The 15,458-nt window shown below is 37.0% G+C and overlaps 1 protein-coding gene and 2 pseudogenes across 1 annotated transcript; 2 read left to right on the top strand and 1 right to left on the bottom strand.

Moving 5' to 3' along the window:
- Positions 1–232: 232 nt before the first annotated feature.
- LOC126766867 (uncharacterized) lies at positions 233–1,382 on the bottom strand. The gene is made up of 2 exons (XM_050484550.1): positions 1,292–1,382; positions 233–1,214 (listed from the first exon to the last, which is right to left on the bottom strand). Exon 2 carries the CDS (start codon positions 1,184–1,186, stop codon positions 233–235), a length of 954 nt encoding a protein of 317 aa, XP_050340507.1. The 5' UTR covers positions 1,187–1,214; positions 1,292–1,382.
- A 2,501-nt stretch (positions 1,383–3,883) lies between these two features.
- On the top strand, positions 3,884–4,694 carry LOC126766866 (uncharacterized; annotated as a pseudogene).
- Positions 4,695–9,963: 5,269 nt separating this feature from the next.
- On the top strand, positions 9,964–10,165 carry LOC126766868 (small nucleolar RNA U3; annotated as a pseudogene).
- Positions 10,166–15,458: the final 5,293 nt, after the last annotated feature.

Genomic DNA, 15,458 nt, shown 5'->3' with positions numbered 1-15,458 from the left:
GCTATTTCCAATAAATTTGCTACATTAAAATAAACACGTTGGCCATTCTCAAGATGTACAGCCACGTGAGCAATCGCAGGATATCTTTCGTGCATTGGAAACGACATAATCCTCCAGACAGCTTCATTGCTACTAATATAGCGACTCATTTGATACTGAGTAATTTCATCATATCTATTCTCATCAGCAACACCGAAAATAGCCATATCGCTCCCTTTATTTACATATCATACTAGCAAATATCTTTAATGGATTTGACAGAATTACAATATTCCACATTTATATGAGCGTTGAATATTTTCGATAATAATGGACAATACGGAACCACCCAACGATTATCAACTTCAACTTCCTGGTTATGCATTCTAATGGTTGCCGTTTTGCCATTATCATTAGGTGATCTACGTCGATACAACGGATATCCGTCATTGCCCGTTATTGTGCCTGAAGTAAATTGCCTTGGGTATCGTTTCGAACACTTTTCATCAATCATACATGGTGAATTCATATTTAGTTCACCGCACGGTCCATGTATCATGTTTTTAACGACAACTTGAAATAACTCAGGATCAGCAGTGTGATTAGGAATTTCAGCTGATATAAGGTTATCGATTTGATCCGGAGTTACTTTATGTACCAGCCAAATTAGTATATGTGCGTGCGCCAATCCCCTTTTCTGCCAATCAATGGAGTACATATGGCAACGCACCTCCCCAAATACATATAATATCGCAATTAAATCCGTAATTGCTTTACATTTTTGCCGAAAAACACGCGCAGTAATGTCATGACGATCGGTTGTCGACTGTCCTGCAAATAAATTGTTTTTGATGTCATCCCACTGCGGATTACATGTAAATTTAATGAACAGATCCGGTCGACCGTATTTTCTTACATAACACATTGCGTCTTGTGCATATTCGTTCATATTCCGTGGGCTACCAATATACGAAGATGGCAATATAGTTAAACGTCCGATGTCATTAATATTAGCATCATTCGCTATCGCATCTTGCAAATGAATATATTGTTCAGACCTTAATTTTGCTTGGTTGAAACGAATAAAATTAAGACGTTCTGTTTCTATTTTGACGTACATATCAACGATGTACTGATGATATAGTTTACGACATCTCAAGATATAGTTTTGTTCTTGTGGACGAACCATCAATCGATAAAAATTCATGGCACTAACTTTTTTTGTACATGTAGACCTTAAAATAAGTGGAAAATGTGACTTAAGAAATTTCTACAAATGATGAAATGTCAACACACTGAAAATATTATTTACCTGTTCGTGGATCAATCATTGGTATATTTATATTATAGCCATCGTCACCTTTCCAATGCAATATTGGGTATTGTAATGCGTCATAACTACGATGAAGTTCCAAAACACGTTGCAATTGGTAATTTCTACGATGAAGTACAAATTTCTAACGTTAATCATTAATAAAAACATAAATATTTGGCGTATTGCAATTGGTATTTTTGTATTTCTACGATTTATTGAAAGTACTGTGTAATATCACGCGATTGAAACTGATCACCACGAATTACAATTACAACCTCATCAATTGTCGATGCATTGAATCGCCTTTCATGCTCTCCAAAAGGTGTTCTATCAGCCCTTATTACGATTTTGTGATGATCAGAGGGCATACGATCGAGAGCAATTTTGAACAATTGAACTAATGCTTTATGCTGATGGAAAAACCTTTGTAGCACACAAATAATTTCTCATCTTGTATTCAAAGTAATTGCAGAGCGTTGATCCAAATTCACGATTTTCATCACCAATAAAATAAATTTGCAAAAATTGATAATCAGCGTCGGGGTATGGCAATAACGAACCAGCTTGATGATAAATTTGGCCCTGAATCTGCAACATGTATGCAATTTTAGGTATATGTTGCATAATAATTTTTAAAACTATAGAATACTTTTATGATTCAGATTGATTGGGACAATCCTGTTTAAGTATTTACCTTAAACGTCGGCATAAAATTATCTCTAATAATGTTAGTAGCACCAAAAGAAGTCATTTGAAATACCGAATTGTATTGTTGAATATGACTCAAAAAGAGCTTCGAATTTTCAGAAGTCCCAAAATTAATGAAGACAATGGTTCGGGTGGAGTTTCTAATGGTGGTAATCTCACTTTGCCATTAGCACAACACATGCCGGGCGTTTCACCTGGAAATTTAGCCGCATCACAATGTGGACATATTGCGTCCATTATTCCAATATATCCGTACATACTGTAATTAATCTGACTGTTACAGATCTATTCGTGCATTACGTTCACGTTGCGATGCATTAGCTTGTGCTCGTTCATCTGGAGTCTGTGATCGCCTTTGTAATGCCGTAGCGTTCGCCGATCTATATTTCCTCGTGTGGGTCGTGGCATTTTTCTTTCAATTAAAAAAGAATAAATTAAATTGAAAAAAGCCTACTTTAATAGTGGTACACCATATGTTTTTTTCAAATCAGGAAACACATACATTCGTGTAATTCACTTCAACAGTTCAAAACTTACCGTGTTTTGCTCGGAAATTCGCTTTGCGCTATATTTATTTTTTTCACAAATTCACACAAACTTCAATAACACTGTTCAACAGCATTTTTGGAACAGAATAGCGACCCTATAATTCTGAAAGGGTATGTTGAGTAGATCATTTTTGTAGAACAAACTTATGGTCCAGCACGTCTGAGTTTTTTTTTACAGTGGGTCAAAGTTTTCATTTTTTGATCGAAGGGAGCATTATACTATATGAAAAAAATTTTGTAAGTTAATGTCTGAGAGAATTCTTATGGTCAGAGTTGTATCGTGGAATTGTATGAGGATTATTTTTGTGGAAGATCTTAACCCTCTAACTGATTTCTTTATGGGTCAATTTGACCCTTATTTCGAGAAAATCAAAAAATATCCTTTAAAAAAGGACATTTAAGGATTTATATATTCTACGAAAATGTTTGGCGGAAAATTTCAGTGGGGGTCACCAAAGACACCATTGTTGTAAATAAAGCTCTTTACGATTGATAAAAAAATTGCACGCCAATATATACAAAGTAGGTGAAAACGTCGTCAAGTTCGGCCGGGCCGAACACTGAGTTCTCGCGTCTAGTCAGCTGTGACTTACAAATTGGGTGTGATAAAATTAAGCATAATTGACTTACTAAGCAGTACATATCGGGTGTGATTTTTACTAAAATTAATATAAAAAAAACAATTAAAGCTTAAATAAGCATGGCGGATTGTGTTTGCAAATTAAGAAATTGATTTTGTTTTATTTGTGGACATTTTACGCACCTTCAAAGCAGAAGAAAGATATTCCCTACAATTGAAGAACCATATTTTCTTTTCTTTGGAATACGATGTTTATGTGAAGTTTGGATACTAAAACCTGTATGTACTACTTGCCAAAGAGGTCTTTTGACCTGGTACAAAGGCGGTACTAAGGCGCTGTCATTTTCTGCGCCTATTGTATGGATTGAACCTTAAAATCACAAATCAGATACATGCTATTTCTGCGTAAATTACAAATTTGGTAGAAGCCAAAGGCACTACGCGATAATGACATACGAAGCAACAAATAATGTCATTTTACCACAAGTGCGCTGTGAAGGTGTTCCGGTGCCTCAAATATCTAAAGCTTCCACTGGACTGTTCTGCTTGGCGACTATTTATAGATAGTTCAAAACACAGCTTAAAAAAAGTTTTACTGCACAATGGAAATCAGCATCCATCAATACCGGTTGCGTATTCCACCAAAAAGGAGGAAACATACGCAAATATTTTAAATCTCTTAAATAAAATTGAATACTATAAATATAAATGGGAAGTAGGCGCAGACTTCAAAATGATAGCAATATTGACTGGAATGCAAACAGGATACACAAAATATATGTGCTTTCTTTGTAAATGGGATTCACGTGCTACCAGCAGCCATTATCATATTAAATATTTCGAAGAACGTAAAGAAAATATTATTGGTGACTTAAATGTAATCCATGAATCTCTTGTCTTAAAAGATAAGGTCATAATTCCACCGCTGAATATTAAGTTGGGCGTGGTGAAAAATTTTATTAAAAGCTTAAATACACAAGGATATGCTTTCAAACGCATTCAAACAATCTGCAATCTGCAGCAAAATTAAAAGAAGGTAAAATACGGTTTTAAGAAATAATTTATTTCATTTAATGTAAACTACCTTTTCTAGGACCTCGTTGGACCCGTTATCAGAAAATTATTACAAGATGAAGAATTTTATGGTCATCTGTCGTATATGCAAAAGACAGCATTTGACTTTATGCCGCTGGTTATATCAGAATTCCTTGGAAACTCAAAAGCACAAAACTATGCAGAAAATATTGAAAGCATGCTAATCGGTTTTAACAATATTGGCGTTAAGATGTCACTAAAGCTGCATTTTCTGCACTCTCATCTCAATTTTTTTAAAGAAAACCTTGGAGCGGTTTCAGATGAACACGGTGAAAGGTTTCATCAGGATATAAAGGTATTGGAAGAAAGATTCAAAGGAAATCCCAAAGTGTAATGCTTGCTGAATACGTATGGGGCTTGTACAGAAACCTTGACACATCGGAACATTCACGTCAAGCTAAATACAGGAAAGCATATTAAGTTTAATCTTTAATCCATTTTCCTACTATTGCTGAAGCAAAAAAATAAATATGTACATACTATAATAAACCACCATTAAAACAAAATTATAATTTTTTTATCAATCGTAAAGAGCTTTATTTACAACAATGGTGTCTTTGGTGACTCCCACTGAAATTTTCCGCCAAACATTTTCGTAGAATATTTTAATATTTAAATGTCCTTTTTTAAAGGATATTTTTTGATTTTCTCGAAAAAAGGGTCAAATTGACCCATAAAGAAACCAGTTAGAGGGTTAAGATCTTCCACAAAAATAATCCTCATACAATTCCACAATACAACTCTGACCATAAGAATTCTCTCAGACATTAACTTACAACATTTTTATACTCTCGCAACAAAGTTGCCAAAGAGAGTATTATAGTTTTGTTCACATAACGGTTGTTTGTAAGTCCTAAAACTAAAAGAGTCAGATATAGGGTTATGTATACCAAAGTGATCAGGGCGACGAGTAGAGTCGAAATCCGGATGTCTGTCTGTCCGTCCGTCCGTCTGTCCGTCCGTCTGTCCGTCCGTCCGTGCAAGCTGTAACTTGAGTAAAAATTGAGATATCATGATGAAACTTGGTACACGTATTCCTTGGCTCCATAAGAAGGTTAAGTTCGAAGATGGGCAAAATCGGCCAACTGCCACGCCCACAAAATGGCGGAAACCGAAAACCTATAAAGTGTCATAACTAACCCATAAATAAAGATATTAAAGTCAAATTTGGCACAAGGAATCGCATTAGGGAGGGGCATATTTGGACGTAATTTTTTGGAAAAGTGGGCGTGGCCCCGCCCCCTACTAAGTTTTTTGTACGTATCTCAGAAACTACTATAGCTATGTCAACCAAACTCTACAGAGTCGTTTTATTCAGGCATTTCCATATACAGTTCGAAAATGGAAGAAATCGGATAATAACCACGCCCACCTCCCATACAAAAGTTATGTTGAAAATCACTAAAAGTGCGTTAACCGACTAACAAAAAACGTCAGAAACACTAAATTTTACGGAAGAAATTGCAGAAGGAAGCTGCATCCAGGATTTTTTTTTAAATTTAAAATGGGCGTGGCCTCGCCCACTTATGGACCAAAAACCATATCTAAGGAACTACTCTACCGATTTCAATGAAATTCGGTATATAATATTTTCTTAACACCCTGATGACATGTACGAAATATGGGTGAAATCGGTTCACAACCACGCCTTCTTCTAATATAACGCTATTTTGAATTCCATCTGATGCCTTCTCTGTATAATATATAGTACATTAGGAACCAATGATGATAGCGGAATAAAACTTTACAAAAATACGGTATTTGAAAAATATGTAAATGACGTATAATGAAATCTCGATTATCACTTTATCATGCGAGAGTATAAAATGTTCGGTGACACCCGAACTTAGCCCTTCCTTACTTGTTTTCATATAGTATAATGCTCCCTTCGACCAAGAAATGAAAACTTTGACCCACTGTAAAAAACAAACTCAGACGTGCTGGACCATAAGTTTGTGCTACAAAAATGATCTACTCAACATACCCTTTCAGAATTAAGGGGTCGCTATTCTGTTCCATTCAAAAAGTCTTCATTTGTTGGACAGTGTAATTATTAAAAAAAAAATTTAATAACTAATGTCATATATTCTCCTAATTTGAATTTTCTTAATGCTAAGGGTTAAAGCTCTATATACCTACAAAAAACAAAATATTCATGTATTTCTCTATGCAAAATAAATGCACCGTAATATAGTTCGATGTCTTTTCAAAGCCTACTTTGTTTGTCGATCTGCCTGCTACATACATACCTACATGTTGATATAAATTTAATGCAAGAAAGTTTGTAGGTGGGAATAATAAGTATGCTAGTTAAGACGAAAGTTCATAAATTTTGAGAGCGAAAGAGCGTAGCTAAGTAGGTAACAAATCGTTTAGTAAATGATTAAACTATTATTGATGTATGTATGTTAATATGAAAACGTATAATCCGCTGGCTAAGTGGGATGAATCTGACCAAACAAATGGGTTTTTGGTGTGTTTTTAAAAATAATTTCACCATACATTGAGCGCTTTTCAGCTTTCCAAGTAGGTACGAGTTAAATAAAAAAAATGTAAGATATGTGTGGTGAAATTTTCCTATTTCTCGAGACTCTGATATCAGATTCTTAAAATTTCAAAACATTAACCATCTACTGAATAATCCAAACAAAGCCTAAAAATTGGGTTTGGATAGGTGAGCCCGTTCTTGAGTTATAAAGTCACAACGAAAAATGACATTCATTTTTATATATATAGATGTGTACGCATATGTATGTTTGTATGCTTGTTCATTATTTGTTTGGCAATGTATGCAAATATATGTAGATATAAGTATGTATGAATGTGTGAACATGCAAGTCAATGCGCGCACATTAATAAGTATATTGATAAGTGATGAAAATACGATTTCAATTTCTGAACGCGCACATGCGTATACATATGTACACTCATATGAGCATGTGCAGATACACAAGATAGGATAGAAGATGTATGCCTTTTAACATCGTATACTATACAAATAAATATTTTTCTTACTAATAGAAATTAAATTTATCACAGCAATATACATAATATACATATACATAATATTCGTATACTATACAAATAAATATTTTTCTTACTAATAGAAATTAAATTTATCACAGCAATATACATAATATACATATACATAATATTGCTGTGATAAATTTAATTTCTATTAGTAAGAAAAATATTTATTTGTATAGTATACGATGTTAAAAGCAAAAAAATTAAAAATGTATTCTGTCGAGATTCGAACCTGAGGCCTGTGGTATCATCTTGACTTTCCAAGCGCTTACCACCAACACCACCATTGACACTTAGGTTGCGCTGACTTAAGTATGGTTTGGTTTTGCATGTACATAAGAAACATCCTTGCCAACCACGGCTACCCGCTTGAGACAAATATTCCAATACAACTACACATTTTTTCTCTATACACTAACACCAACGCACATTTTCGGGCTATTTTTTGTTTACCTAAATGTTGATTTATTTGAATGAGTGCGAAGGAGAAAACATTATTGTCAATAGTGACAAAAGAAAATCCCAAAAAGGGTAATAAAAAAACGATTGAAAGACGCATGTCATTCGTGATCGTACTATCGTAAAGGAGGCTCGTACAACAAGAAGGTAAGTGAATGATTTTTTTAAATAATTTGCAAATAATTACTTCATTTGTTTTTATAGCATTGGAATTAGCAGCTGCAGCAATATCATCAGAAGCAGCAAATTTAAATTGTTAAGTAAGTATGTGAGAAAAAGTGTGTGTTGTTTGAAATTGGATTGCGCAGTTCAACATAATACGCAAAAATAATTACATTTGTACATAAGTATGTATTTTATGCGTTTAAGGCGGCCTGCACAATCCAATATAATATGTGAAAACAAATGTTTGCCTTATATTTTAAATAATCAGATAATATTATTCTTTTATTTCAGATATTATTATGATTTTTATTTAATTAATCTTGGCTTTCAGAGTAAATTCTATTTGTATTTAAAATATTTTATTCTTTCAGATAATATTAATCTTTTTTTCAGATATTATCATCATTTTATACAATTAATCGTTCTTCAATGTAATTATTATTTATTTTCAGGTACTAATAATCTTTATTTTATTTTCAGGTATTTGTCTTTTATAATATTTTTCCACTCTTTTATTTTCAGGTTTTAAAAATTCTTTTCTTTATTTAATATTTTTTCAGATATTATTTTTTAAATTAAATATATTTTTGTTTATATAAATTGTAATAAATTTTTTGTAAACATATAAAAAATAAAATGAAATAAAAATTTTGAAAATTAAAAAGTTTAGTTTGAAATTTTAAGAAATTTTAAAAGTAGGAATCAAAAAATGCAACCCTGCATCAGCTGTTTAAAATGCAACCCTGCATCAGCTATTTAAAAAGAGAAAATGCAACCCTGCATCAGCCGTCGATTGGGGATATTAGAGCAGGACAGATATACTTTTTATATGACACTGCTGAATGAGCGCAGCAAAGATGTATGATCACATGTATACGTACGTGACTGGGTAAAATTGTCGCTCGGCCTATGTTAAAGTACACATGATTACCCTATGGATTACCCACTTTCTTACCAACTGATTATCTGGTTTTTTACTCGCTCATGGTTGGCAGGGATACGATGGTTCTAATAATTTTGTATAAGTATAGAAATATGCTTTTGTAAAACATTTGCTTTCGCAAACATACAGACAAATGTGCAAACGACATAATATATGTATGTATGATTGTTTCGCATTTTGCTTCTACGCCGGTCAAATTTCTATATAAAAATCGGCTGAAATGTATGAGAAAATAAAAAAATGGACAACTAGGGCAAATAATTTTTAAAAAATTTATTTACAATTAAATATAAATGAAAATACAAAATTTACTTAAATTTATTGAAATTTGTTTCGCACTTTTCGGCACTTTCAAATTAATTAATATAAGTAAAATTCACGACTTAACCCGCACACGTCTTATTCGCGCAAAGTTTCCAACTTTATGAAAATTGGAGCAATTATTGACACTTCAATTTTATGTAAAGTTTAAAACATGTTTACATATGAATATATAATATATTTGATTTTGGCGCAATTATTGACACTTGTCTTAATATACAAAATTGGGCCAAAACGAAACAATGAAATACATAATTACTTTTGCATGTCAATATGGAAATGCCGACGGCAAAACGCAAAGGCATATATTGCACATATGTACATACCTACATACAAGCGATTTCTTGGTTGAAAGCAAAAATTGAAGCATGAGAAATTGAAATGCCGACGGCAAAACGAAATTGCTTACATTCGTACATTGCGTACGAATCATGAAAATATCATCATAATGTTTAGGTAAATCTTTTATATATTTAAAATGAATTATTATAAAATATCAATTAAAACAAATTCTGTTGGGATTCGAACCTACGCACTTCCTAGGTGCTCGTCGTAACTTATGAAGCGCTTACCACCTAGACCACCATTGACTCTTGAATTGCGTTGTCCTAATTATGATTTGGTTATGCATGAAAGAAATATACAATGGATCGCCGATTGTTACCTCTTTCTTTGCTGCTGCTGCGCATATGTATGTTTGTGTGCTTGTTCATTATTGAAGTTATACTGCTTTTTCTTTCCTTCGTCTTTCATTTCTGCAAATTCTCAACTATTTTATGTGACCTCTTTTGTTGAAATACCCTGTGTTGGCCGTTGAAAAATTAAGGCTATACTTTACAGGATTATTTCTGTAGTTTGTCTTCATCTACATTTTTTGGAAAACGACCCGCGATGACGAGGTATATCGTTTTATCTGACAGCGTGAGGTTTAAGAAGTTCATTTCTAATTTTGTTTTTTGGCGTATTAGAAATGATGTTTCTTCGGAAATCGTTCGCTACAACGGATAAAACGACTTCTGAGTGGTGATTTTAATGAATAAATTCCTTTTGGTTGAAATGCTCTGCGTTGGCCGTTGAAAATTTAAGACTAAAGTAATGGCCGCCGATTGTCACCCCTTGCCGCTGTAGAAGCTTCGCCTACAAACATGTGTAAATATGTATGTATGTATACGTATGATCGTGAATACATATCGACGCAGATTTTTGCGAGAAGCACCAGAAAGTTGTGCAATTTATGATTTTTAGCTTTTGCGATCGTCGCAAAAAGACGACTTGTTGGCAAAGGCATCCTCGGGGATATAATAAATTATAATAAATTTATAAAATGTGAGTTTAAGTTTTCTGGTTTTCTTTCATACAAAATGATACGCATTTCTTGGAATATCACTAAGAAGTATAACTTCATCCGCGCGTAGGAACTCCACGCACCTTTTTTTTGTTTTATGTTCTGGAGCATAAATAAATAATGTTGATGGTTTTCCGTCACGGGAACAGGCGACATATGATTGGCCATGTGCAAAACATGGATTTTCTAGGTTGATGCCATATACACTTAGCGACTCCCGATGCGATTTATTTATTAACATTGCAAATGCAAGCCGCACTGGAAACTGTAAACGTTTAAAGCTGAATGGTATGTCGTTCGATATCATAGGGATGCGTGAGATTAAAACATCTTCGCCTTTGTACTTCCCTTTCAAAATTGTGGCTTCCATGACGTTGTTCAATAATTTCAACACCCCGAGTCGGGTACCATTACACAGACGTGGCGGGTTTATGTTCCGTAACATAATAATTACTGATCCGATTTTTAATTTCAGATTAAAAGGTGGTAAGCCGGGCAATTCCAGCGAATTGAAAAATTCTGTTGGATAATTGACAACTTTATCTTCATTAGTAATGGAATCAACTGATTTGTAATTCTTCAATTCGCCAACTATTTTCTCTTGAATATGAAATTTCATTTCATTCACATCAACATTTTTTGCGGCCAATATAACACGTTCGCTTAACCAAATGTGATTTACGTAATTTTGAGCAATGTTTGGGAAAATCATCTCCATGGGTTCGGTCTTTGATTCACAAAAGTTACAAAAATTGGTAGGGAATGTAATGTATCCAGATGATGTATCAACATCAATAATACCATTACCAATATCGAGCAGTTGTTTGGAAAACACTTCTCCAGACTGCTCTTCCTGCAATTCGACTCTCATGTTTATACTTAATTTAAGTGTTTTTATGTATTTCCATAAAATGGTCGACTTCAAACAGGCATTCAGTTCATCAGCTGGCGTTGAGCGTGGAACAACTGACAATATTTGTCGAAATGAATGCCAATAGTATCATTGCACCACCAAACCGGTTTTTGTTATTTCGTAAATCTTGCATCGAGCGATCTCATGCCTCCAAAGATTTTTTGTGTGCCATCGTACATTCATCCCAAATGATCAATCTTGTTTGCTGCAGCACTTTGGCCATCGCAGAATTCCTCGAAAGGAAGCAAGTTGGAGTTTCATTAATTTGAAGGTTTAACGGCAGCTTGAGAGCTGAATGAGCTGTTCGACTGTTGACATCTGTCAAATATTAGAATACACACGTTCTTATGGACACAGTTATGTAGTTGTGCAGCTGGCTCAATAACTGTATCCCTAAGAACGTGGGTATTCTACTATTCCTTTGTAGCCTGTCGCGCTCAATGTGTTCAGCACTTCAATGTGTCGAAACACTGACGCGACGGTAAAGCGCCACAACATTGTGTTGTTGGTAGAAAATCCGAGCTGTGCCGAAAGAAACTAACAAACGATCGCCGATTGTTACCGCTTCCCTTGCTGCTCGAACAGCGTCGCCAACAAGCTAGCGTAAATATGTATGTTTTTGTATGAGCTTGCATACATATCGACGCAGATTTTTGCGAGTCTCGGAAAAATATTTTAGACAAATATTTTAAATCGACAACGGCTATGTTGCCACTTTTGTCACTTCTTTCTGTGAAGAATCATCAGAAAGTTGTTCAATTTATGATTTTTAGCTTTTGCCATCGTGCATGCTCGGGGAGATGTTACGGCGGCTGTTTTTATGAATGAAGCGAGGTTGCTTGCGGAATTTGCGCCTGCGTTTATGAATAAAAATGTTTTTGTTGTAAGATTTATTACATTTTTTCTTCGCCACTTTGGCTGCCATATTTACTTGTGGTGCTTATGCTATTTAGGCAATTGTTCTCTTTGTAGAACCGGTGGGACTTTAAATTTCCAAGGGGAATAGTCACCGTCGCTGAGCTTTAAGCGACCGGGGGGGTCGGCAGGTCGCGGATAGCCGGACGGCCTGTAGTAGCAGGTTAGTTGCGAAATAAGTTTAAGCGAATAAGCAATCCCCGACGAGAAGCGGCGGGAGTGGAGGTTGCGGTATAAAAGCCAGCAAGACCGTTGAAACTCCTGTGACAGTGGGCGAATCGACACCGCCCCTTTGAAATATGTGTCTCCCGCAACATGCAAGGGCATGTTGTGTAATAAAAAAATCCAGGCGCGACGGATCCATAATGGGCGGCTTCCTGGTCAGCGTCTGTTCACCATGTTAGGTGCGGCTGATTAAATCTACCTGACCGGTACACGACGCAGCATACTGGGAGTCCCTTGAACTCTTCGCCAGCGACTTCTCCGCTGACGAAAGGGAGGGGGTGATGTGAGCTTGACTCTGCCGAGGTATCAGCTGCGGCGTGTGTCAGTAAACAGCCACTTCGGTCCTTGGTCAGGAAGTGTGCATTGGGCATAGGAGTAGTAGCCTATGTTGCCCCGGGTGAGCGCCGGTCCGTACGTGTTTTCCGGGACCGGCAAAGCGAAGGACTGGCCTCAGGGAACTGGGGTAGGGGCATTGTCCCCGAGGGTATACCCGTTCCAGTCTATTTCGGCCCACCCCTACACACGATGCGCTGTATAAAAGAAGTAAATGGAAAACAATTCGAGAAACAATACAAACAACATATACAATGAAGGCGGAATTTTAATGAGTAGCCGTGCTGAAAATTCGAGATCAGAGGCGGATCTGACTGTGAGGACCCCAAATACGGAAGTAGATCCATTCAAACGTGTATCGAGGATAGCCCGCTCGCCAAATCAGACGCCCACAATCAGTAAACCGGTGCGAGCGAGGTCCTCACCACCGATGCTAGAAGATAGTACACCTCAAGCCAAAGTAGCACAACATCCCGGGGACTACTTCTCTGAACTAGGAAGTGCCATAAAAAGACTGACTGAAGCAATGCATCCGCCGCAGCGGTCTATAAATAACAATATGAGAGACATCCTTAGTTCTATAGCAAAGCTATATTCAAAAGCCCTGGAGGAGCACACAAAAATAATAGAAGTAAGACGGAAGGTACAGCTCAGAACCACAAACACGGAAGCAACACCAAAGAGGCCGCGCGAGGAAAATCAGCCCAAACGGAAAACACCGCCTAAAAGGAATAAAACGGCGCATGAAGAGGCACCGAAAAACCAGCACGCGGAGCGAAGCAAAGAGATATCGGGAAATAGCCCTGATAAATCCAAAAAAGAGGGGAAAAAAGATGACGGCTGGGTAAGCGTCAAGCGCAAGCCACAAAGCCACAAAAAAATTGACCGAAAGCCCCCACGGCCCGATGCTATAGTCATAGCGCGCTCTGGAGATATGTCCTATAGAGACATCCTTATGAAGGTGAGAAAAGAAGAAAATCTGCAGAAACTCGGCGAAAATGTATCGCGTATTCGGAAGACAGCCAAAGGTGAAATATTGCTGGAACTGAAAGAAACCCAAATGGAAAGTACGAGCGAACTAAGGGGCGAAATAAGCAAACTACTGGGAGACCAGGCACAAATCAAAGCGCTTACCCACGAAGTCATAGTGGAGATTCGGGACCTGGACGAAATCACAACCAAGGAGGACATTTCGGAAGCTATACGGAAGCAGGTGGAAAAACTAAAAAACTTTGATGTGAGTGCGATAAAAAACCTCAGGGCGGCATATGCGGGTACACAGGTAGCGGTAGTAAGCCTCCCTGCGCTGGAAGCAAGGATTCTGCTAGATGAGCGAAAAATTAGGATAGGCTGGGTAGTCTGCAGGTTAAGAGAGAAACCCAATTTAAAAAGGTGTTTCAGGTGCTTGGAATATGGGCATCTGGCAGCAGCATGTAAAAATTCGGACGACAGGAGCAAGTGTTGTCTAAGATGTGGCGAAAAAGGGCACTTCGCACAGACGTGCGACAAGGCTCCCTCTTGTGGTGCTTGCAAGAGCAAGGGAAGGGAAAATTCAAACCACCAAATAGGTAGTAAAAGATGCCCTCTATATCAGGAAGCATATAAAAAATTCAACAAATGAAAGTTATCCAGCTAAACCTGAATCATTGTGAAGCGGCGCAAGATTTGCTTAAGCAAACCGTCTTTGAGGAGAAGGTGGACGTGGCAATACTGTGCGAGCAGTACAAAAACATAGACAACGCCACATGGGCTTCAGACACCACTCGCAAAGCCGCCATATGGGCATGTGGAGGTAAAGCTTTCCAGGAAAAACCACTACTAGGAAAGCCCTACTTCACACGGGCCAGGATCTGTGGAATCAACTTTTATAGCTGCTATATACCACCGAGTGTCCCGCAAGGCGCGTTTGAGAGGATTTTGGATGATCTGGTACAGGAAATCCTAACAACTACGAATAACGTGGTAGCAGGTGATTTTAACGCATGGGCTGTGGACTGGGGAAGTGTCAGTACGAACAAACGAGGAGACGCTCTTCTCAAGGCATTCTCATCGCTCGAAGTGGTGCTATTAAATACTGGAAATAGGAACACTTTCGAAAAAAATGGCCGTGGATCCGTGATTGACATCACGTTTGTTAGTAGCCCGTTGGTACGATCAACATGCTGGGAAGTGTCGGACCTCTATACACATAGTGACCACCTAGCTATCATAATGGAGATCGGAAAATCCAGGAGTGGAATATACACGCACGCAAAGATGGTACAGACAAAAGGATGGAAAGCAGAAACGTTCGACGAAAATCTCTTTCGGCTTATGCTAGATGACAACATCGCAAATGTAGAAGATACAGAACGACAGGCGGAGATATTGGTGAGGCATGTCAGCAAAGCATGTGACGCTGCAATGTGCAGGAAAAAACAAGGCGCTAACGCTTACAGACAGCCTGCATACTGGTGGAATAGTACAATCGACAGCCTGAGAACTGATTGCAACAAAGCCAGGCGTTCTTGCCAGAGAAGACGAAGTGGGCCAGAATACGAAAACCTGCGCGAAAGATTTAAAAGGAAACGCCGTGAGCTCAAGAAAG

Source organism: Bactrocera neohumeralis, unplaced genomic scaffold (assembly GCF_024586455.1).
Source record: "Bactrocera neohumeralis isolate Rockhampton unplaced genomic scaffold, APGP_CSIRO_Bneo_wtdbg2-racon-allhic-juicebox.fasta_v2 ctg2733, whole genome shotgun sequence".
Lineage (NCBI taxonomy): Eukaryota > Metazoa > Arthropoda > Insecta > Diptera > Tephritidae > Bactrocera > Bactrocera neohumeralis.
The sequence above is the reverse complement of the archived record's forward strand: the minus strand, read 5'-3'. Positions and strand labels throughout refer to the sequence as shown.